The following is a 22,135-nucleotide window of genomic DNA, read 5'->3' as shown; positions in this document are numbered from 1 at the left end:
AGCAGAATTAAGCAGCTAGACTTGAGAATTAAGCAGCCAGACTTGAGAATTAAGCTGCCAGACTTGAGAATTAAGCTGCCAGACTTTATAAGGTTTTATAAGGCTTTATAAGGGTTTTATAAGCTCGATTTTATTGAAGAGGAGAAGAAAAGAGAAAAAGATATTTTATTATATTGTGTACTGAGGTCACTTGTTTTTAAATACTTGTACCCAGATTCACAATTAAATTAAGAAAACTATTTTCTCCTTCTTTCTCTTACATCTTGAGATCTACTTTCTCTCTCTCTATGTTCTTCATGTTCTTCATTCTCCATAAATAAACTCTCAATAATTATCTCATTCTAACACACTGGTCACAAAGATGCACCAAAAGGAACAAGTGGTGAATAATAAAACGGCAAAAGGCGAGATCATCATCATCTGAAAGAAAGACTTCAAAGAAAATAACATCTTGGAAGAAGAAATTGGTATCTATGGTTTTGTTTTTTCAGTTCCAACGATATAGTATTACATATTATATATCTTCTGAAAAAAACAATATATATCTCTATCTGATAAGTATGAAGTCACATTGCTTGACTTGGAAATTGTGGAAGTCCTCCACTATGTTGTAGTAGTATTAGTTTGACTTGAAAGTTGTGAAAGTCTTCCGCTATTTATTGACCAAATAATTACCTATATGCTCATATTGCCATATTGGTGACGTTATTGTTACAGTAATTAAGGAAGCATCTGTGAAAAGCCCAAAACAAACTCATGAATCGGGCCAGGTCGAGTTTAAGCACTAAAACACCAACTAAACCGTTAACGCCGTTGGATATGCCAGACATCATCAGGACGGTATCAAGCTGTTTTTGGGAAACTGTGTTGTCTCCTCTTTTAAGCTTATCATATTTAGAATTTTTCTTCTTTTTTTTTTTTAATTTTGGTCAAAAGAATTTTTCTTCTATCAAGTTGCCCATAACCTCAAGTGATTCGAGCTGCCAGGAACACATCTGCTTCTAATGAATGCTGCTTTACCTAATCCGTTGATCTTACCCTCTCATCATTGCACAGGTACGCAACCAAGGATATAGTTAAGACAATTTCTAGAAAAAATTAGGTATTGTTTGACATTGTCATGCTTTCTTGGGAAATAGATTTGCTGTATTTACATATGTTCTACTGTATAATCATTTATTTGTTTTACTTGCGGCGCAAGCCATGTTCAGTCGACTAAAGAAATCAGAAATGGGATGACTAAAGACGTTTTATTAGGTTTAAACTGGAGGGTTACAAGAGTGACAGGAAAAGTGAAAGAGCAACAAGATCAAAAAGTAACAAGATCAAAGAGATAGCCTAAAACCCTAGATCTAGCCGCTCAGTCTGTTCAATCGTCCAAAAGTCCCTTTTTTGTTGCTTCTCTTTCCCTTTTTATAGGACTCATGTCCCTGATGCCCTAATTTCGTACCTCTTTGGGCCTTGATGTGAGAGGCCGAGTATACGGGCCTGGACAAGGCTCCCTTCAAGCCGGGCATTTTTGGTCGACTTACTCGACCGGCTAAAAGTAATCTAAGGTCAAGCCGATAGGTTTAGCCGCCGAGCCGACTAAATCGATCCGACTTACTGGATTAGGGCCTGTTATTCGATGAGCCTTGTGGAGGGGTGTAATCCATCTCCTACAAGCCATTGAACATATTTAAAGATACAAGAATGAGTATTGACCTTAGAGATTTATCTACATCATTACAAAGGAAGATCAGTAACTCGTTTATGAGAAGATCCTGTCTTGGAGAACTCAGAGTTTGCTTTCTGTGTAGCCGGTAACAGTTTATGAATCAAGGCCGCTGAGACAGCTCCAAGTGTTGGAGCCAGCAAGTAAATCCAAATCCCTTTGTAACATCCCCACACAAGTGCAGGTCCTAGGCTTCTTGCTGGATTCATTGATGCTCCTGATACCTCTCTGTACAACAAAAGATTGGATTATTGGTTAGCTAAAGAGGTTAATTACCATTGAATAAGAGTTAAGCTTACAGATATTCAGGACCAGATATGAGATTTAGAGAACCATAAGCATTTTTTGATTAATCTTAATATATTATTTGACAACTTGGAGGCTATACGCCTTAGATATAATATATATTTAAAATTTGAGGGCTAAATTAAGCGAATGTTTCGTCTAACTGTGTCTAGAACCGGTCCTGTGAAAATTGAGAAGGTAAAAAGCGAAAATTACCCGGCAAAGATAACATTCAGTGTGACGGTTGCGCCGATGATTAACCCCTCTAGCTCCTCACTCTGCAAGATTCATATAATGTTAAGATTGAGAACCTGATCAAGAAATGTGTGTAGTGTTTTTGGCTGTTGATCACTTACTGTTCTCTTGGAAGTAGTGACGGCACAAACAACTATCATAAGGAAGCCGGTGATGATGAACTCCATCCCGAATGCTTGAAGATCAGTCCCAGAAGGTGTTGATCCGAGGAAGACATCATGTTTCTTGCTGCACACGTCATTGTTTAGGTCAAACAGAAGACGCAGAGTCGCGGAAGCCAAGGTTGATCCGATAACTTGAACAGTTAAGTAGGCTGGGAGTTGATACAGAGGGAATCTCTTGCAAGATGCTAAGGCGATAGTGACAGCCGGATTGAAATGTGCAGAGATGTGTCCAAGAGAGTAAACAAGAACCATCACCACTAGACCCCAAACCACCGCAATGCCCACAAGAGTCACTACATTGTTGTGTTGAGCGTTCACGGCAATAGCGGCACAACCCGCAAATATCAAGTAGTAAGTTCCCACGAGTTCCGCTATAAGCTGCAGATTGAGATCAACAAGAAAACTTGAATAGGGTACAGAGAATAAGAAGAAGAAGATAGCTTTGAAGTGTGACTCGAGCAAGTTTTCATCAGTGGGTTGTAAGAGAATAACTAACCTTCTGCAAGAAGTGGACAGATAACAATGGTGGAGATGTGGAAGGAGAAGAAGGGAATGAAGTTTTTGACACAGGAGGAGCTTGGATGTTGAGTACAACAACATTTCCATGGTTGCTTTTGCTCACTGAGATGTCATCCATTTTTTTTTCTGAGAAATAGAAGGAAAAGAGAGTATAAAGTTTTGATTAATGTTTGAAGTTTTGTGTGTTGAGAGATTATGATGAGTATTTGCCTTTTATAGTTTGTTTACCAAAACAATGGCAGAATGAGAATAAAGTGAATAAAAAGTCAAATTTTGCTTTTTAGCAACTTGCCAAAGCAAAATCATAGTTAATTATTGGATGATTGTATATTTTAAATAAATAAAAGCTGAATACTGCTGAACTGTAGGTGGTTTTGTAGAACAAAAAGACACAGGTCGAAGCAAAGCCAAATTGGATATGATAGTTTATGTTAAAAGCAAAGTCAAATCAAGTTCTGGTTTCCTGGTTACTTTGTTAGTTTAGGAAACTACATGATTGTCATCAGCTTCGATAATCTTACACATATATCACTAATCAATATTTATGTATTACTATGATATATATTAAGTAGTTAGCTAGCTTCATAACTATTATTCGATATGTTTCACAAACAATGTCATTTAAAAGTTTTTATACATATTGAAGTATCATTTAAATTTTTTATTTTATTTTTTATTCACACACTATGTATTTTTCTCTTTCTAACTAATACATTAAAACAATAAGGATGCAATTGAATTTTTATTTAAATTTATGCATTAACAATACAAAACGATACTATTCATAAAGCAAAAATAAAAATTTAAAATGATACTTTTTACCAAACGAGTGTAGTATTTTTGTTGGTAAAAAAGTTGAAGGAATGTCCAAATTTGGTAATTCAATCTTTAAAATTGAACTTCTTAAATAGAAACCGAACATAACCAATTTATAATATATTAATTATACTAGATATATGATCGATTAAACTGGATTAAAGCAGTTTTCATTTAAAACAGTTGGTTTTTAATACTAGTTTGCCGGATTCAACGTGTGGTCTATCATTTCGGCAACAAAAATATAGTTTTTATGTTAGTTATATAACATGTGTTATCAAGTTTAACCATATAGTTCGCGTGCTATTAATGGACCGTATCTGTACCCAAACCCGAATCTGGATCCGAATCCAACCCACTTAACATTCTAAACTCAGTTTTCGCACGTGGGTTCCTCTTCTGAGCTTTGCAAATGCTCAAACCGAAGAAACTAGCGTTCTCCATTTCCCGCCAATTCCCATCACTCAAACCTAAACAACCTGAGGAAGCACGACTTTCTTCTCCGGCTGAAAAAATGCGTCTCCGTGAACCAACTCCGAGAGATCCAAGCCCAGATGTTACTCAACTCCGTCGACAAACCCAATTTCCTGATTCCCAAAGCCGTCGAGCTCGGCGACTTCACTCACGCCTCTCTCCTCTTCTCCGCGACGGAGGAACCAAACCACTACTCCTTCAATTTCATGATCCGAGGGCTAACCAACACGTGGCACGATCACGTGGGAGCTCTGTCGCTGTATCGCCGGATGAAGGTTTCCGGGTTAAGGCCCGATAATTTCACGTACAATTTCGTTTTCGTCGCGTGCGGGAATCTCCCGGAGATTAGGGTTGGTAGATCTGTTCATTCCTCGCTGTTCAAAGTCGGATTGGAAAGAGACGATCATGTAAATCATTCGTTGATCACTATGTATGCGAAATGCGGTTTTGTGGAGTATGCACGGAAGGTGTTCGATGAAATTACTGAGAAGGATATGGTGTCGTGGAACTCGATGATTGCTGGGTATTCTCTGGCGGGCAAGGCGGAAGACGCGGTGGGTTTGTTTAGGAGGATGGAGGAGGAAGGAGTTGAACCAGATGAGAGGACGTTGGTGAGTGTGTTGGGTGCTTGTGCACATTTGGGTGATTTGAAAACTGGTAGATTGCTGGAGGATATAGCTATCAGGAAGAAGATCGGGTTAAACGCGTTTCTTGGGCCTAAGTTGATCAGTATGTATGGCAAATGCGGGGAATTGGACTCGGCGAGAAGGGTTTTCAATCAAATGGTTAGCAAGGACCGTGTTGCTTGGAATGCTATGATTACTGTGTAAGTCTCATGTTTGAAACTATATTCATATAAAGATTGAAACTTTTTAATGGATTCCATCCCAGGTACTCGCAAAACGGGAGGTCAATGGAAGCTATTAAGCTGTTCCGTGAGATGGAAGATTCTAGAGTTTCCCCTGACGCTGTCACATTGTCTACTGTACTGTCTGCTTGTGGTTCTGTTGGAGCTTTTGAGTTAGGCAAACGGATTGAGTCATACGCTTCGGAGACAGGCTTGCAACATAACATCTATGTGGCCACAGGACTAGTTGATATGTATGGAAAATGCGGAAGCATAGAGGACGCTCTTAGAGTATTTGAATCCATGCCGGTGAAAACCGAAGCCACTTGGAACGCTATGATATCTACATACGCGCATCATGGACACGCTCAAGAAGCTCTTTTACTGTTTAGTCAAATGTCAGCTCCTCCAAGTGATGTTACATTCGTGGGAGTGCTCTCTGCTTGTGTTCACGCGGGTTTGGTCGATCAGGGCCGTAGGTATTTCCATGAGATGAGTTCTTCGTTCGGGTTGGTCCCGAAGATCGAGCACTACACAAACGTTATCGATCTTTTGGCTCGTGCGGGGATGTTAAACGAGGCGTGGGAGTTCATGGAGAAGTTTCCTGGGAAGCCAGACGAGATCATGTTGGGAGCGGTTCTTGGAGCGTGTCAGAAGAGAAAAGATGTGGTGGTTGGAGGGAAAGTTATGAAGATGTTGATAGAGATGGAGGAGGCTAAAAACGCAGGGAATTATGTTATATCTTCGAAGGTGTATGCTGATATGAAGATGTGGGATGAATCTGCGAAGGTGAGGGCGTTGATGAGAGACAGAGGCGTTGTTAAGACACCGGGATGTAGCTGGATTGAGATGGATGGTGAGATGATGGAGTTTAATGCCGGAAGCGATTGTTTACAGTGTGGCAGGGAGGATGCTGGGTCGTTGTTGGGTTTGTTGGTAGAGGAGATGAAGAAGGGAAGGTGTGATTTTTCCAGTGGGAGTTTGAGTTTTGGTTAGTCCCTTCAGCTGCGAGTGTCTGAGGATGTTAAAGTTGTGAGTTAAGTTGTGTCTTCTGACGATGAAAGTGGTGCAAAGTGTTGTAGGTCGCTCAAGACTCAAGAGAGCATGAATCAATATGCTTCATTTGCATTTGATACTTATAACGTGGGGACGAAGAGGTGGTTGCAGATGTCATAACTCATAAGTACTAACTTATGACTCTGTAAGTGGTTGGCAATCATACAACTGTGATGATTGGTATATCAACTTTTTACTGTTTTTTTTTAATGTGATTCAGCTAATTTCTACTCATAATATCTTTTTCATGTTTTTTACATTTTTTTTTTAAAAGTAGTTTCTTATATAATGTGTACTTGTTGAAAAATAAGTGAAAAATAATTTTATTAGTCTACAAACTAGCCGGTTAGTAGCAGTAGTTTCTTTTTTTTTCCATCGATAATCATTTGTTTTTTCTGTTATTTTAATAAGTAAACCGACGTAGCACCCGCCATTTTCTCCATACTTGAAGCAAATAGCTTCTTCTTCTTCTTCTACGGTTGGTGGTGTCTCATGCTTCAGTGTATTCTTAATTTCATTATTTATGCGTATCGTGATTGAATTTACAAATGTGGATCAGTTTGCTAAGGAAATTTAGTTTGATATCTTAAGAATGCTAGTAGTAGCTTTCCAAGTTCATTCTATTTTCTCTTTAGCCTCAATCGTAAAATGATTGCACACTATAGATCTTCTCGTATTTTTTCTTGAATGCAGGTTTCGTTTCTGCTCGGAGTCATCCCTGTCTTCATAGCATGGATATACTCAGAGTTTCTAGAGTACAAGAGATCTTCCTTGCATTCTAAAGTGTATGTACTTTTGGGAATTATTTTATGATTTAAATTGGTGTTAGTTTGTTATACGGCAGCTCTCTTGGGAAGTATCTAACTTGCTTTGTGTTTTAATATCTTTGCATCTTACTTGCAGTCATTCAGATAATAATTTGGTTGAACTTGGTGAGTTGAAAAACAAGGATGAGAAAGTAGCAGTTTTACTTGAAGGAGGTGGTGGTCTTCCAAGATCCGTCTCTACCAAGTTCTATAACTCTCCTATCAAAACCAACCTCGTTAGTTAGTTATAGGAAAAAAAGAAATTGTCTGTTCTTTGGAGTGGAGTGTTCTTGAAACGATTTACGTTTGTCTACTTGCAGGTTTCTGACGCTGGAGGACTCTTTCTTGATTGATAATCGAGCAACCTTGAGAGCCATGTAAGTTCCTTAATTATCATATTGGTTTCATGGCCATGCTGATCATCATCTTCATGACTGTATTACTATCTCACAGGGCTGAGTTCGGGGCTATTATTTTTTAGTTTTATATTTGCGATCTTGGTGAGTCGTAAAAGGTGTCACCTCTTAATTTCCCTTTCTCAGTTTCAACCGCATATCAAAGCTCTGAAACAATATATGTGCTAGAGATGTGTAATATAGTGTAACATTATATCTTTATATCATTCAGAGGTAGGAAATTAACATCTGAGATTTTACATTTTGCAGAATTACAACAGAGACCTTTTCATCTTTCTCTACTGTCTACTTTGCTGCGTCTGAGATATATAATGCCATTAGGGTCTTCATCGCTGCGTATGCCTGGATGACTGGTTTTGGGAACTTCTCCTATTACTACATCAGAAAGGATTTCTCCCTAGCATGATTCACTCAGGTCATATCGTCAGTTTCAATTTCTATAGTTAATCAGTTTACCATAATATATGTTTCTGTAAATCATATGGTTCTTTTGAAGACTCAATATGCTCATGAAATCTCTTACTACTTCCAGATGATGTGGCGTCTTAACTTATTTGTGGCATTTAGCTGCATTATTCTCAATAATGATTATATGCTATACTACATCTGTCCGATGCACACTCTGTTCACTCTAATGGTGTATGGAGCCCTTGGTATCTTCAGTCGGTATAACGAAATACCATCAGTAATGGCTGTGAAGATTGCTTCATGCTTCCTTGTTGTCATCCTGATGTGGGAGATTCCTGGAGTTTTTGAGATCTTCTGGAGTCCTCTAACATTCTTACTGGGTCAGCGTACAACTTCTCATGACACCCACCATCACTGGAGGAATGTGATGCCAAAAGAAAGATGTCTATCAAGACGAGCATAATTGGAATTTCCTCATTGGTGAGTTTGGCTTTTCTCTTAGTTATAGATCTTATGTGTTTGATTATGTTATTATTTTTCAGGTTGGTTACCTGTGGTACGAATACATCTACAAGCTTGACAAGGTCACATACAACAAATATCATCCCTACACATCGTGGATTCCAATAACGTTAGTATCTAAACCCTTCTGTCACTCAAAACGTCAAATCTTGACACATCTCTTGATTTTGACTTTAGCTTTGATTCTGTTGTTCCAGTGTGTACATCTGTCTGCGAAATTCCACCCAACAGAGCGAAATTTCTCCCTGACACTATTTGCGTATGTTTCTCAATCCATTTCAACTAAGCTTAGTATTGATTATAAACGCATCTATAATAAGACACAACTGTCATGATCTTCCTAGGTGGCTCGGCAAGATTACTCTGGAGACCTATATTTCTCAGTTTCACATCTGGTTAAGGTCAGCAAAAAACTGTGTGCTTTCTCCCAAATAAGTAGGCAAGAAACCATTTGTCTCAAAGAATTACAAATGAAAATTTAACAAAAAAATTGCATGTGATACCAGATCTAATGTGCCTAATGGACAGCCTAAGTGGTTATTATCTATCATTCCAGAGTACCCAATGCTCAACTTCATGCTCACCACGGCCATCTATGTCTTTGTAAAGCAAAAGTAGAATCTATGTAGAAGGAAAACAGCCTTTATCAACTCTACATTATACAAATTAGTCATGATTTATTTTTACTCCAGGTGTCTCACCGGCTTTTCGAGATGACCAATACGTTAAAGTCTGTTTTCATACCCACAAAAATGACAAGAGGCTGCTCCACAATGTCCTCGCTGGAGCTGCCATTTCATTCTGTTTATATTTAACTGCTCTCATTCTTCTCCGGATCCCACACTAAACATGTAAGTCCATTGTACCCATTGTTGATATTGGAATGCTCGCTTAGGAAGAGAAACAGCGGTTGAGTAACACAGTAGAACCACTTTTATTTACAGGACTATAAACATGTGGAAACATGAATCTTCTGTGTCAAACTTGCTAAATAGTTACAACACACATCTCATATCGACAATAACGATTTGTTTTCGGAATTCAAGTCATTTTTGAAGCTTACCAAGTGAAGCACCTTTGGGCTGATTAGAACCAGAGAAGTTTCAGAAATGGTGAAAGCGAAGCATCATAGGACTACTTTTGTTCAACCCTTTTCTTTCATTTTTCTGTTGTAATTTTGCCATGAGTTTTGTTATTATATAAGTTTCATTTGCCTTTTTTTCGGCTGTATTGCTACATATTGTCACACAAAACAGAACATACATACATCATGATCATGTGCAATTGCGTGATGTTTTGTATAAGAACAGATCATTCATTAAGAGTCTTTTGTTAAAACGCCAACAGAGTTGAGAAAAAGAGGTTCAATGTCTGATAAATAATACAATGGTACGACAATGGAAATTTCACAAATTTACTTAAAAGAAACATCACAAACGAACTCTCTTTCTCTTGCTAAGCTTCAACTCGCTCACTTTCCGGGGACGAAGTTGGTGGCGAAAGCCCATGCGTTGTTGTTGACTGGATCAGCCAAATGGTCAGCGAGATTCTCCAACGGTCCCTTTCCGGTAACGATTGCCTGAACGAAGAATCCAAACATGGAGAACATAGCCAACCTTCCGTTCTTGATCTCCTTCACCTTCAACTCCGCGAACGCTTCTGGGTCAGCAGCGAGGCCCAATGGGTCGAAGCTACCACCTGGGTATAACAAGTCCTCTGCTTCTCCCAATGGTCCGTCTCCAGCGACTCTGTAACCCTCAACAGCTCCCATGAGGATCACCTGAGTAGCCCAAATGGCTAAGATGCTCTGAGCGTGGACCAAGCTCGGGTTGCCCAAGTAGTCGAGCCCTCCTTCGCTGAAGATCTGCGAACCGGCCTTGAACCAAACAGCCTCTCCGAACTTCACTCCGTTACGAGCCAATAGCTCAGGGAAAACGCATCCTAGGGCTCCAAGCATGGCCCATCTGCAGTGGATAACTTCTAGCTCACGGTTTCTTGCAAAGGTCTCCGGGTCAGCGGATAGACCAGCGGTGTCCCATCCGTAGTCACCGGGGAACTCTCCGGTGAGGTAGCTTGGGGGCTCGCCGGAGAATGGACCCAAGTACTTAACCCTGTCGGATCCGTACCATGGGCTGCCTGATGGACCGGTGGGTTTGACGGTTTTGCGCATGGTGACACGGGCGGTTCCAAACACTTCGGAGGCTCCTGGTGAGAGCTTCACAGCCTTTCCGGCTAAGGCGAGGGAGGACAGAGCCATGGTTGAGGCAGCCATTAGAACTTTTCTTCTTCTTTTTTTGTTTTTATGTTTTTTTTTTTGTGACCGGTGAGAGTGATTGAGAATGGTCGGGATATAGATCTGTTTTATAGGTGTGTTACGAGTAAGGTTTGTTATCTGTGAAGTATCCGTATCTGTTTTCTTATTGGCCTATGAGATTTTGGATTGGTCTATTAGTTGTCCTATGTGTCGCCACCAGCTTTTGCTAGATTCTTTAGTTGCAATGAATGACACTTGTGATATGTACAATAGCAGCTTTGAGTTAATGGCCACACATAATGATATTTTGTTTGAAGCACCTTTTGATGCTGATACGTTTCAAACGGATAGAATTACGTCAGATTTACACGTGGCAGATTATCAATGGTTACTCTAATATTGCTCAGACTCTACGAGATATCTAATGGGGACCGGACCAGCCAATGCAAGCTCAGCGAGACAAGAAAAATCTAAACTCCAACCAATAGATATCAAGATACTGATATCACGAGATAAGCAAAATGATTCTGTATTCATTAGCTTTCAGATTATAAATACATGGCAACCTCACCGTAACAAAACCATCCAATTCATTACAAGTTATCTAAAAACTTTAACTTGCACCACACTCTAACAGCAATGGCCGCCTCTACAATGGCTCTATCCTCTCCCGCTTTGGCCGGAAAGGCCGTGAAGCTTGCTCCCGCAGCCTCTGAAGTCTTTGGAACCGGCCGAGTCACCATGCGCAAAACCACCAAACCAGCCGGCCCATCTGGCAGCCCATGGTACGGATCCGACAGGGTTAAGTACTTGGGTCCATTCTCCGGAGAGCCCCCGAGCTACCTCACCGGAGAGTTCCCAGGCGACTACGGATGGGACACCGCTGGTCTATCCGCTGACCCCGAGACCTTCGCAAGAAACCGTGAGCTAGAAGTTATCCACTGCAGATGGGCCATGCTCGGAGCCCTAGGCTGCGTTTTTCCTGAACTCTTGGCCCGTAACGGAGTGAAGTTCGGAGAAGCGGTTTGGTTCAAGGCCGGTTCACAGATCTTCAGCGAAGGTGGGCTCGACTATTTGGGCAACCCGAGCTTGGTCCACGCTCAGAGCATCTTAGCCATTTGGGCCACTCAAGTGATCCTCATGGGGGCTGTTGAGGGTTACAGAGTCGCTGGAGACGGACCATTGGGAGAAGCGGAGGACTTGTTATACCCAGGGGGTAGCTTCGACCCGTTGGGCCTCGCTGCTGACCCAGAAGCGTTCGCGGAGTTGAAGGTGAAGGAGATCAAGAACGGAAGGTTGGCTATGTTCTCCATGTTTGGATTCTTCGTTCAGGCCATTGTCACCGGAAAGGGACCGTTGGAGAATCTCGCTGACCATTTGGCTGATCCAGTCAACAACAACGCATGGGCCTTCGCCACCAACTTCGTCCCCGGAAAGTGAGTTTAATTTGTGATCGTGTTGTGTGTATCCGGTTTGTTAAATCTTGAATGTGATATAAAAACTTAAAATGTTATGAAATATTTATTATAAATTTGATGATATTGATGGATCAACTAGTGTGCCAGATTAATATTGCTTACATCAAATTAGGGGTTCACACAAAATAGTTCGGTTCCACGGAAAGAGATGTCTTCAACTAATTTTAAGCAGAACATCTACATACAGATGATATATTTCGTATTTCCGACAAGGAAGTAGATCTAAACGGAACAATCAACAAACTTCCCGGCGGGTCAACTTTATTTGGGTGTATTGTCTTCGAAATATCAAAAGACTTAGCTTTCGTAGTGTGGTTTTGAGTCTTGAAAGCATTTTAGGACTTATGGTGATGTGAATGTTTCGAGTTCTTGTTTTACATTCCTAAAGGACATGTATAGGTCCAACAGTCCAAGGTGACTATACTCATAACTTGAGAGACTTGCAAAACTTTGATCCTGTCTCTTACGGTCTTATTCAGTACGGAGTGTTATTATTGTACAATATATTATGATAGCGGAATCTACCATATATTTTTGAGGTTAGTTCTGATTAGTTTCTTTTTAACATTCCCATAGCTAGTCTCAATTTTCATGTTTAGCCATTCCAAGATTTTGGATGGCTTACCCAAGGTGCATTGGGCTAGTGGTTTAGTGCTTGGAGTAGGTTCCATTGCATCCCTAGTTCGATTCCCATGGGGAGGGGTGCTTTACGCCATGTTATCGGTATCAGCGCAGGCCGGCCCCGGGCCTAGGAAGGGATTAAGGCCGAAGACCCGAACCCTTCCTGGTTAACCAAAAAAAAAAAAAAAAAAGATTTTGGATGGCTTGGAGAGACCACATGAAACGTCCGACTATGTTAAGATGAGTGTAACTATTATGTATGTGGTGTGTTTCATGGAAGAAAAAAAACAAGAACTGAGGATGATTTTTTCTAATTAATAATTGAAAAGATGGTTTTGTGTAATTTGCTAGGAATAAACCGGTTGTGCGTAGACGTCACAAAACCAGTTTAATTACGATAATTGAGTCGGCATTATGTCTATGAAAACCAACTTGATTTCGACAAAGATTTGATATTGCTTGCTTCGCAAGCTTTACGCTAGACGGAAAATCTAAATTCACTAGAAAAAGGATCAAGCCAATTAATCTCTTTTTACTTTTTAGGTCAAGAAAATCAAATCAATCTATAGATAATCGTTTCATATAATTCTGTAGTGAAACAAGATGGGCTTAAAGTCTCTCTGACCTAGTTTCTTGTTTTCTATAAGAAGATAAAAGGAAACTGAGCAAAAAGAGTCGGCAAAGACAAGAAAAAATGGAAAAAGTTGATTTCAAGTGAAAAGGAAACTACATTGTAGTTACTACAAAGCATGTGGCTATATAAGGAAGACGTCCTCCAAAATAATCTAAGAACAATAAAGACAGAAAGAGAGAACAAGCGAGAAGAGAGCAGCAAGTTCATATCTAAGCTCAGCTCTTAATTTACACTTTAGGCTTTTAAATCATGCCGAAGAACAAAGGAAAAGGAGGAAAGAACATTAAGAGAGGTAAAAAAGAAGCAGACGACGATAAACGAGAGATCATATTCAAAGAAGACGGTCAAGAATACGCTCTAGTCCTCCGTATGTGCGGCAACGGACGGTGCGAAGCCAAGTGCATAGACGGAATCACGAGGATGTGTCACATCAGAGGTAAGATGCACAAGAAGGTTTGGATTAGCGCTGGTGACATCATTCTTGTCGGACTCAGGATGGATATGGACAACGACAGCAAAGCTGATGTCATTCACAAGTATACTCCAGATGAAGCTCGTTTTCTCAAGAGTTGTGATGAGCTTCCTCGTGACCTTCGTCTTAACGAAGGGGTTGCTGGTGTGTTTGATGAGGAGGATGACGTTGATTGTGGTCGGGACTATTTTGAGTTTGGTGATGATGAGATTGATAGGCTCTAAAAGCTTTACATGTATTTTTATTTATTTTTTACTTTATTCTTCTTACTAATAAGTCTCTCAAACTTGATTGATGTCTTCTCTCAGATTTTTGTCAGTTTATAAAATATTCTCATTCTTTATTTGGATAGTTTTTAATTGTGTTAGCTATTGGTTGAATATAAATCAATCGCTATGTAATGTCTCTCCTATGTTTTATTCTTAAATATTCGTGATCCAATACTGAGTTAAGTAATCATAAAGGAGAACATATAAAATAAGAAACAAAAGGTGTTTTTCATAAGCATGAAGTAATAAAAACCACAAAATCCAAAGAACGTCGAGTTTAGTTCCATTGATAGGCCTAAAGTACACAAAAATATCCGAGAAAGAAGCAAAAGCAGCAGATAGGACAACTTCATTACATAAACAAGTTGGGCTTAGAGGCCTTGTAGGTGGTCTTGAGCTTCCTGGTTGGTGGTCTCACCTTACGGAACACCAATGGGAACTTGATCTTGCTATTGTGAAACTGTTTGGTGCTCTCCCTCTTGCAAAGCTTGGCCGGAACAGTCGCAGTCTTGATGATCTGGATGCAAGGGAACCTCACACGGTGTCGGGACGCCATCTCGGTGTACATCTGCTCAACGGCACCGTTCAAGGTGGTGTCACGGAACTCCTTGTACATGTTGTGGTACCCAGTCCTGCTCTGGTACCTCAGCCAGATTCCAAAGTTCTTGATAGTTGTCGGGTTCTTCTCAAAGATCTACAAACCAAACCCAACATCATCTAACTCAGCAAAATACATAACCTCTAACACAATGATAAACCTAACATGACTAAGATCGTCCAGCAAAGTACGAACCTCGTTGATGGCGAGCATCTGACCATTACTCTTCTTGACCTTCTTGAGCTTCCTCAAGAAGTACCTATTCAAGATTTTCAAGATTTATAGTTAAGAGACTAAGACGAAAATTAAAGAATCAAGAAAGAGAGGTTGAGTCATTTTACTAACCAGAACTTGGACTTGGCGCGAACCTCGTTGGTGGCCCAGAGCTTCATCCGGTAAATCTTGGGTTGAACATCCTTCTCTGTCGGGAGAGCTCTTCCGACAACCTGGTACTGGTGAAACTGCCAAGGAAAAGACATAAGCCGAGATCAGATTCTATTAAGCATTAAACTTGATTACAGTGACAATGGAGACGTATGAGAGAGGGAAGGAATCAAAGAGAGAGAGCTTACCCTGAAGGCACCCATTTTCGTCTCGAGGGAGGCAGGTGCGGTTGGAAAACAGGAAGGAGTTTAGGGTTCTTGGTTGTTTATAAATGAGCCTGTGCAGAAACCCTAATGGACAAATTTAAATCATAAAGCCCAATGGGCCGCTAAAAAATAAGTTGTCTTAAACCCCTATCCAGAGTTTGGTTATTATTTTTTTTTTTAACAATTCCTGGCTTTTTTTTTGTGATTTATATCAACTAAAAACACAATTGAATCCGGTCAATCTTAGTTTGAACATATTTAGTGTTACATTTTCCAGACTAATGTCAGGTGGTAACCAAATCACGTATTACCCAACTACTTGATAAACTAGTCGCCGCAAAGTCCAAACTCAAACTTCCCATATAGCTGTGAGCCTGTGATTTTTGTTTCAAATGAAGTTTCAACCCCTCGAAAAATGTTTTTAACACTTTTTGAGGTCTCGCCTACCAATTGATCATATAGTCAGCCATACAGGTAAAACAATTCATTGTGTGTTAATTAGGCTGTAACATTTGGATGGGTGTAGACTTTGTTTGTTGGTAGAAGACAAGGTTAAAAGTTTAGCATATCATATCAAATGTGAATCTCTATTTCCGTTTTTTTTTCTTTCACTTTTTCAATGTAATTATGTATACTCGTTTTCCCTCTTATTTGTATTCAGAAAAGGTCAAATCAAAATTTTTAAGATGTTTACTTATGTTCAAATAATTCACATGATTCTTGTTGTATGAAGTAAAACGTTCAAAAACCATGTGCATGCCTGGATGTATCCCAAGACTGGATGTTGTTTGCTCATCCTCTGAATCAAAACTGGATATCCCTTATATAATAAAGCGCAAGTCGCCTCACGAATCAAATACTGACATACGGCATCTATTATATAATTTTAATTTAAAAAAAAAGTAAATACAAAAAAAGAAGAGTTTCGTGTACTAACTGATTTCTATGTATATTTTGAAAAGAAACCCCTAATATTTCTCCCACTACTCCCATCATCATCTCACATATCTAAATTCGTTAAATGTTTTTCAAAAGAATCTTTACAATGCATTTAAATTCATCTCTACTCACACATAAATTCATAAGTTCTTTGCAAAAGTTTCACTGACTCTCTCAGAGAGTTTGATGAATTGCAATTTCTAGACAAATAGATCAAATTTTTTTTTTTTTGTAGTGGTCTGCCAAGAGTAAATCCTAGATTCACATCAACATAGTTTCGTACCGAACGGTGATACAGTAATGGTCTTCGAAAAAAAAATTGAACAGAGAAAAATAATTTTGCTTTTTTGGTATGGATAACTAGTGGCAGACAAGCGCACATCAAAATTGGCAGATGAAGGGTTAAACTCTTCCTGGTGAAATCATATTTTTTTTTATGTAAATTTTATTGCATCATAATTTTTCTTCTTCTAATTTTCTTATAGCTTTTTTCTTTTCTTTGCTTTTTAGATATTGGCAAAAGCTACTTACTGCATGATTAAAAAGGTTACGTACACAAATTAGGTCAATTCAAAATGGACTAAATCAATTAACCATTTATTGGAATATGTTTTACTTCTTATGATGGTAATGGTTTAGAGAACGAGATTCATAGAAGATGGCTATTGTCTAGATCAAGACTTAATCCGATCATCAGGTTGGTCTTCTTCTTTTTTTGTTTATAATTTAATAGAAACGTGGTGATATTATTTTTGTTTAGTCTCAAAATAAAATTTATTTTCATTATAAATTAAAGATATATATTATATCTCATATATACATACATAAAACAATGTCAGTGCGAAGCACGGTGTAACACCCCCGAACCATCCTAAGCATAGGTCGACCCACCGGCCAACAATCAAACAACAACATAACCGACGGACGATCCACACCAAAGCGAATAAAGGGTTTCCTTGAACCCGCTGGGTACGAGGTCGAGGAAACACTAATCAACCTCTAAACATGCCTAGCAAGGTGGGGTACACACAAGCTATATGGCATCACACTCTAACTCTACAACACTAACAACAATATCATCACTAAACAACTTAACCAGTTAGTCACTCCTTTACCAAGAGATGATTAACCTCAATCAACAAGATTAATTAAATGAGCAAACATTTAATTAAATCTACTCAAGCAATCTACTCAATCAAGCTGTTATCCAGATAGTTTGACCTCCTGCTACGACACTATCTTTAAAGATAACGGGAACATGCACTCAACCATATCGACACACAAGAATATAAATCATGATGCATCCTAGTCCTAGTCAGGTTATTATCTCAGTCTTAATTCCATTCATCTCAGTTTAGCCCGTGCTAAACTGAGTTCGGTTTAATAAATAACCCTAAAGATTCTATCATGCAACAGTGTGAGCATTCTACTCTATATGAATACTCGATCTTCCCTAAGTTCCAAGTGGAACTCAAACAAACCAACTCACAAAACTACCCTAAATTCCAAGTGGAATTCAAACAAGCCAACTCACAAAACTACCCTAAATTCCAAGTGGAATTCAAACAAGCCAACTCACAGTGTTCTAGGCGAGAAGCAACTGGTTGATCGGAGAGGACTTGGCCAAAACCCAAGATGAACGTCTTGACTGGACTGGACTGATCTCGACTTGAACATAACCTTGGCTTCATCATGAAGACACTAACAAGTCTGGACGGACTGATCTGGATTCAGACAGAACCTCCTTTAGCTTCTGGACAGTTCTTCGGACTTCCCGGCGGAGTATCGAGCAGAACTTCGACTGATCTTAACCTGTGGAACTGAACTAACTCTGGACAGTACCTCCACTTGACCTTAGAAGAATCTGACTGGCGTGGATAGATTGATTTGGACAGAGCTTCCGCCTCACAATCGTAGAGAATCATCGATTGGACGGAACTGGCCTTCTCGGTGGAGTACCGGTCTTCAGAATCGACCATACTTTAAAATCGACCACTTTCTTTCACTTTCTCTCTCTAGCCACGTTTTATGAGTGATTTTGGTGTGTGATGGATGTCTGAAACTGAAGGGAGGGTTGGGTATTTATAAAAACCTTCGGCCAGTAATATCGAGCCACACCGGGGACTGTGTGTCAGCCCGCATGCTTCCGGTCGCATGCGCGGCGACACACGGGCGCACACATGTCTTCATACATGTCTCGGACACATGCAGGAGGACACCTACACGTCCAGATGGCTTGCTGCATGGCTGGAGTTCATGCGTCGCGACACACGGCTCCCCTGCGTGTCTATCAGCATGCTTCGGTTGCAGATACGACGACACCTCGTGCTTCTACATGTCAAGCTGCATGTGCTGCTTCTATGCATGGTGACACCTCGAGCTTTTGTAGACACTCAGCTTCTTAGATGGTTGCCACCACGTCCTGATCCCTTAGATCAAGCCACCTCGAGCTTCTTGGTCGGTTTACGCGATTTTTGACCCTATCGGCAAATTTTTGACCCGTGATCAATCCCAAATATTTTTCCGCTCCCGTTCTGATGCTCTAAATATTTTTAATAGAGTCCAAATGAATTCTGATATCCTGTAAAAATATTTTCCGAGCCTCCGGCTTCTTCGAAGAATTCCATAATACCGAAATTAAGGTTTTTGCCCAATTTCGGGTTTTTCCGTCGTGCTTTGATCCCGTCGTGCTTAATTCTCGTCATGCTTTCAATGTCTTCGAAATAATATTCCGCTGAAACGAAGTTTCGCGGAAAACTTCGTGCTGAAGAAACGTCATTCTTCCCAAACGTCGAGCTTCTAAACCGTCGTGCTTCCAAAAATGTTGTGCTTCCAAAACGTCCGTCTCATCAATCTAGGACATCTTCTAACTATGGTCGAGCAACTTATTCGACTCATAGTTTACTCACGCTCACTTCTTCGCCCACCTCGTACTTCAAAACTTCTCGATCGATCCTTATCACCCGCAACTCGACCACCACAATGATACTCGACCATTCTCTTTTTTTTTTAACGGGTTTCTACACACGGGATATATACTATTTGCACTCCCTGTTCGGGAACGCGCTAGGCGCTAGTCGGGCGGTCGGGTTGGGCCTAGCGCCTAAAGAGAAAATCGGGGATTAATCGGAAATTATGCGGGGCAGAATTTTTAGATTGTTTACTATGTTATAAAACATATTAATCTTTAATTTTGTATAACATTAATACATTTTCATGTTTAAGATTGTATAAAACACACAAATAGAATATATAAACTTAATATAGTGTAATTTTCATCAAAATTATGAATATAAATGATATTTATAAAATTTTAGATCAAATAAATAAATAAAAATATTATTTAAAATAATAAAAAATAATAAAAAAATAGATTAGGCAGTCTAGGCAGAGAAAATCGGATATCCGATTTTTTTAACCGATTTGGCATAATTCGGGACGGAAAAGTGATGCGTAGCGCCAAGACGGCCGCCTAGGCGGCAGATTTTTAGAAGAGGGGTTGCACCTAAGTCACGGGCCTTGTGTTTTTCCAATATAAAAATCCAAAATGTGAACTATGGAAGTTATAATCCATTCGAGAGCATCCGATGAAGACACAAAAATGAACTTTGGAAGTTATACCAAAACAAATGAAACATGATAAAACAGATTAATTAATCTTGAAGATATGACAAACAATGACACCTCCTGTGAAATTCAATAAACACTTGAAGACCTCTCACTTCGAGAGACCCATCGCAAACAAAACAATGATAAAATCACACTCTTGACTTTGACCACACAAAAGAATAGGAAAACATAATATTCAAAATCAATTCAACGAAAGGTCTGGATACGCTGCGACGCGGCGAGACAAGAACACCGTGCACCCGTCTTTAGGCGATATCGTGGGGCAATAAACAATCTCATCGCACCCGTCCGATCTCACCCTCTCGAAATCCAACAGCGACGAGAACATCGCGATGAAGAGCACGAGGTGGTTCAACGCATAACGCTGCCCCACGCACTGGTGCGGACCCCACCCGAACGCCAAGAAGTTTCGTTTAAACACCTGATCCTCCTTCCTGGTCTCGCTAAACCTATCCGGATCGAACCGGTCCGGTTCAGTAAACCCTTGGAACGAGGAGTCGTAAACCGAGGGAAAGACGATGGTACCTTTCGGGACAGTGTACGATTCCGTGAGAGGGAAGTCTTCAGCGGCGACGTGTGGGACCATCGTTGCCGGGGGACGGAATCTAACGACCTCACGCGCGACGGCGCGCGTGTACTTCATCTCCGCGAGCTGTTCGACGGTTATCAACGCGTCGGACTCGTGCGACCATATCCTCGCGACTTCCTCTCTCACTCTCCTCAGCACCTCCGGCTCCGAGTCTAGCAGAGCCACCGCCCAGAGAAGCGATGACGTGGACGCGTCCTGCGCGGCGAAGAGAAAGTCGAAGAGGAAACCGCCGATCTCCTCGTCGCCGGAGTGCGGCGGCGGAGGATTGCTGGCGTTTACCTCCGCGACGATCGCTTGCATCCAGAAGTCTATCAGACACGTCGGCTCCTCCCCTGCCGCCATCCTCGCTTTTGACTTCCCCGCGCAGACGGCGAGCGTCTCCGCCAGCCTCGTCACCGCGCGGCGAGCTTCGCCGAACGCGAACCCCGGGAGGTCTACCGGAAGAGCCATGGATCCGAGGTTGAAGAGATTGTAATCTTTACGGAACCTGTCTCTTGCTTCTTTGTCAAGGTACGGTCCGACAAAAACTGTCTGAGAAGTTTCTAGGTTGAGTTCACGGACGAGGTTTCGTAGAACCACGGGACGAGTTCCGCCGCCGGAGAAAGATTCCTCCCACCGGCGTAGATGACGGAGGATAACTAGTTGCTGTAGAGCAGTGTAGGTTGAGAGTGCTTTAGGTGTGAAGTTGGGAGCAAGCTGGCGGCGAACGGACTTATGATCCTCGCCGAACATGTAGATGAGGTTGTGATCACCGAAGAGCTTCTTGCCGAAGGGATGTCCGACGAGGTGGAAGGCATCGGGACGAACGTTGGAGAAGACTTGGTGGGAGAGCTCTGTGTCTCTGATGTAGAGGATGAATCTCCCGACGAGGTAGTTGGCTGAAAGGCCAGGAGAGTTTCCCGCGGTTGAGGATTGCTTGTACCAGAAGGAAGTGGGGTCACGGACCAGAGCGACGGCGTTGCCGATGAGCGGAGGGACGAAGAGAGGGCCAGGGAGGTTACGTTTTTTGATAAGGTAGGAGAGTTGTTCGAGGAGGAGGAAGAGAAGTAATGCGGAAGCTATATATGGTGCGAGAGAAGCAAACATGGAAGCAGAGGAAATCATTGTTTTCTTTGTTTTTGTAAACGATTCTTCAAGCTTTCTTATTTTGGATGGGTTGTGGTATGTTTGATGGGTTTGTGTTTATATGGAAAGGGTTGGTTCGTTTGGACAAAGAGGGTTTTGCTTTGTCTTGTCTGACTTTTTGTCTTTCTTGGTGTTCTTTCTTTTGTCTGCTGGGTTTTGCAGAATTTTCTAAGGGGTTTTGGGGAAATATGATTCAAGCTGCGTGCAATAGTATTGTGACAAGAAGAATTCAGAATGTCCTCTCAGCTCTGTTTTTTTTTTGTGTTCTTATTGAGACTCACAAGGGGCTGAAACATTTTGAATTGTCTGTTCACTGTTGCTTGATTTTCACGTGATTTTAAATAAACATATATCGCAGTTGATAAAATAACTTTTAGAACTTTCTTGGTTATAAATTTTTAATATTTACTGATTTTTGCTCTTAGATACCGGATGAAATGCTTAATTCAAAAGCTGTTTGGCCTCTCAAAAGACATTGTTTGGGCGCCTAGAGTATCAATTTTTGAGTGATGCTCACAATTTTCTCAGAATTGAAAATGAATTGCAATATTTTGAAGTTGGTTATAAACATAATAGGTATATTAGATGTGACCGGTGATCTATCGATGTTCTTTATTTTAACATCAAAACGAGAGCATCATCAGTGAAAAACTC

General features: G+C 40.6%; 5 protein-coding genes and 2 pseudogenes across 6 annotated transcripts; 4 read left to right on the top strand and 3 right to left on the bottom strand.

The window, feature by feature from the left end:
• Positions 1 to 1,233: 1,233 nt before the first annotated feature.
• On the bottom strand, positions 1,234 to 3,613 carry LOC106396206 (aquaporin NIP2-1). 2 transcript variants are annotated; one of them, XM_013836539.3, is made up of 5 exons: positions 2,915 to 3,613; positions 2,356 to 2,796; positions 2,216 to 2,277; positions 1,747 to 1,942; positions 1,234 to 1,658 (listed from the first exon to the last, which is right to left on the bottom strand). In XM_013836539.3, exons 1-5 carry the CDS (start codon positions 3,053 to 3,055, stop codon positions 1,611 to 1,613), a joined length of 888 nt encoding a protein of 295 aa, XP_013691993.1. In that variant the 5' UTR covers positions 3,056 to 3,613; the 3' UTR covers positions 1,234 to 1,610. The 2 variants fall into 2 exon arrangements, with proteins under 2 accessions (XP_013691993.1, XP_013691994.1); XM_013836540.3 differs by having other exon boundaries at positions 1,234 to 1,942; positions 2,915 to 3,608.
• A 389-nt stretch (positions 3,614 to 4,002) lies between these two features.
• Positions 4,003 to 9,882, top strand: LOC106396202 (annotated as a pseudogene).
• On the top strand, positions 6,688 to 9,713 carry LOC111198407 (annotated as a pseudogene).
• Positions 9,632 to 21,475, bottom strand: LOC106396208 (chlorophyll a-b binding protein 1, chloroplastic-like). Its single transcript, XM_022700423.2, has 2 exons — positions 20,795 to 21,475; positions 9,632 to 10,638 (listed from the first exon to the last, which is right to left on the bottom strand). The coding sequence occupies exons 1-2, from the start codon at positions 21,458 to 21,460 to the stop codon at positions 9,754 to 9,756; spliced, it is 1,551 nt and encodes a 516-aa protein (XP_022556144.2). The 5' UTR covers positions 21,461 to 21,475; the 3' UTR covers positions 9,632 to 9,753.
• LOC106396209 (chlorophyll a-b binding protein 1, chloroplastic) lies at positions 10,994 to 12,089 on the top strand. Its single transcript, XM_013836544.3, has one exon. It carries the CDS (start codon positions 11,176 to 11,178, stop codon positions 11,974 to 11,976), a length of 801 nt encoding a protein of 266 aa, XP_013691998.1. The 5' UTR covers positions 10,994 to 11,175; the 3' UTR covers positions 11,977 to 12,089.
• On the top strand, positions 12,332 to 14,110 carry LOC106396211 (eukaryotic translation initiation factor 1A). Its single transcript, XM_013836546.3, has one exon. It carries the CDS (start codon positions 13,519 to 13,521, stop codon positions 13,963 to 13,965), a length of 447 nt encoding a protein of 148 aa, XP_013692000.1. The 5' UTR covers positions 12,332 to 13,518; the 3' UTR covers positions 13,966 to 14,110.
• LOC106396210 (60S ribosomal protein L18a-2) lies at positions 14,220 to 15,310 on the bottom strand. Its single transcript, XM_013836545.3, has 4 exons — positions 15,181 to 15,310; positions 14,954 to 15,069; positions 14,804 to 14,867; positions 14,220 to 14,704 (listed from the first exon to the last, which is right to left on the bottom strand). The coding sequence occupies exons 1-4, from the start codon at positions 15,193 to 15,195 to the stop codon at positions 14,363 to 14,365; spliced, it is 537 nt and encodes a 178-aa protein (XP_013691999.1). The 5' UTR covers positions 15,196 to 15,310; the 3' UTR covers positions 14,220 to 14,362.
• Positions 21,476 to 22,135: the final 660 nt, after the last annotated feature.

This window comes from Brassica napus, chromosome C4 (assembly GCF_020379485.1).
Source record: "Brassica napus cultivar Da-Ae chromosome C4, Da-Ae, whole genome shotgun sequence".
NCBI lineage: Eukaryota > Viridiplantae > Streptophyta > Magnoliopsida > Brassicales > Brassicaceae > Brassica > Brassica napus.
This window is presented reverse-complemented; position numbering and strand designations above follow the sequence as displayed.

Excerpts from the sequence above, each read along its gene's own strand:
- LOC106396208 (XM_022700423.2), bottom strand. The coding sequence starts at position 21,460 with ATGATTTCCTCTGCTTCCATGTTTGCTTCTCTCGCACCATATATAGCT. Across the intron at positions 10,639-20,794 it reads TCGGATCCATGGCTCTTCCG|ATCTATATCCCGACCATTCT; the intron begins GTAGACCTCCCG and ends CCTATAAAACAG.
- LOC106396209 (XM_013836544.3), top strand. The coding sequence starts at position 11,176 with ATGGCCGCCTCTACAATGGCTCTATCCTCTCCCGCTTTGGCCGGAAAG.
- LOC106396210 (XM_013836545.3), bottom strand. Across the intron at positions 14,868-14,953 it reads CGCGCCAAGTCCAAGTTCTG|GTACTTCTTGAGGAAGCTCA; the intron begins GTTAGTAAAATG and ends AATCTTGAATAG. Across the intron at positions 14,705-14,803 it reads AGATGCTCGCCATCAACGAG|ATCTTTGAGAAGAACCCGAC; the intron begins GTTCGTACTTTG and ends TTTGGTTTGTAG.
- LOC106396206 (XM_013836539.3), bottom strand. The coding sequence starts at position 3,055 with ATGGATGACATCTCAGTGAGCAAAAGCAACCATGGAAATGTTGTTGTA. Across the intron at positions 2,797-2,914 it reads CTGTCCACTTCTTGCAGAAG|CTTATAGCGGAACTCGTGGG; the intron begins GTTAGTTATTCT and ends CTCAATCTGCAG. Across the intron at positions 2,278-2,355 it reads TCACTACTTCCAAGAGAACA|AGTGAGGAGCTAGAGGGGTT; the intron begins GTAAGTGATCAA and ends TGAATCTTGCAG.
- LOC106396211 (XM_013836546.3), top strand. The coding sequence starts at position 13,519 with ATGCCGAAGAACAAAGGAAAAGGAGGAAAGAACATTAAGAGAGGTAAA.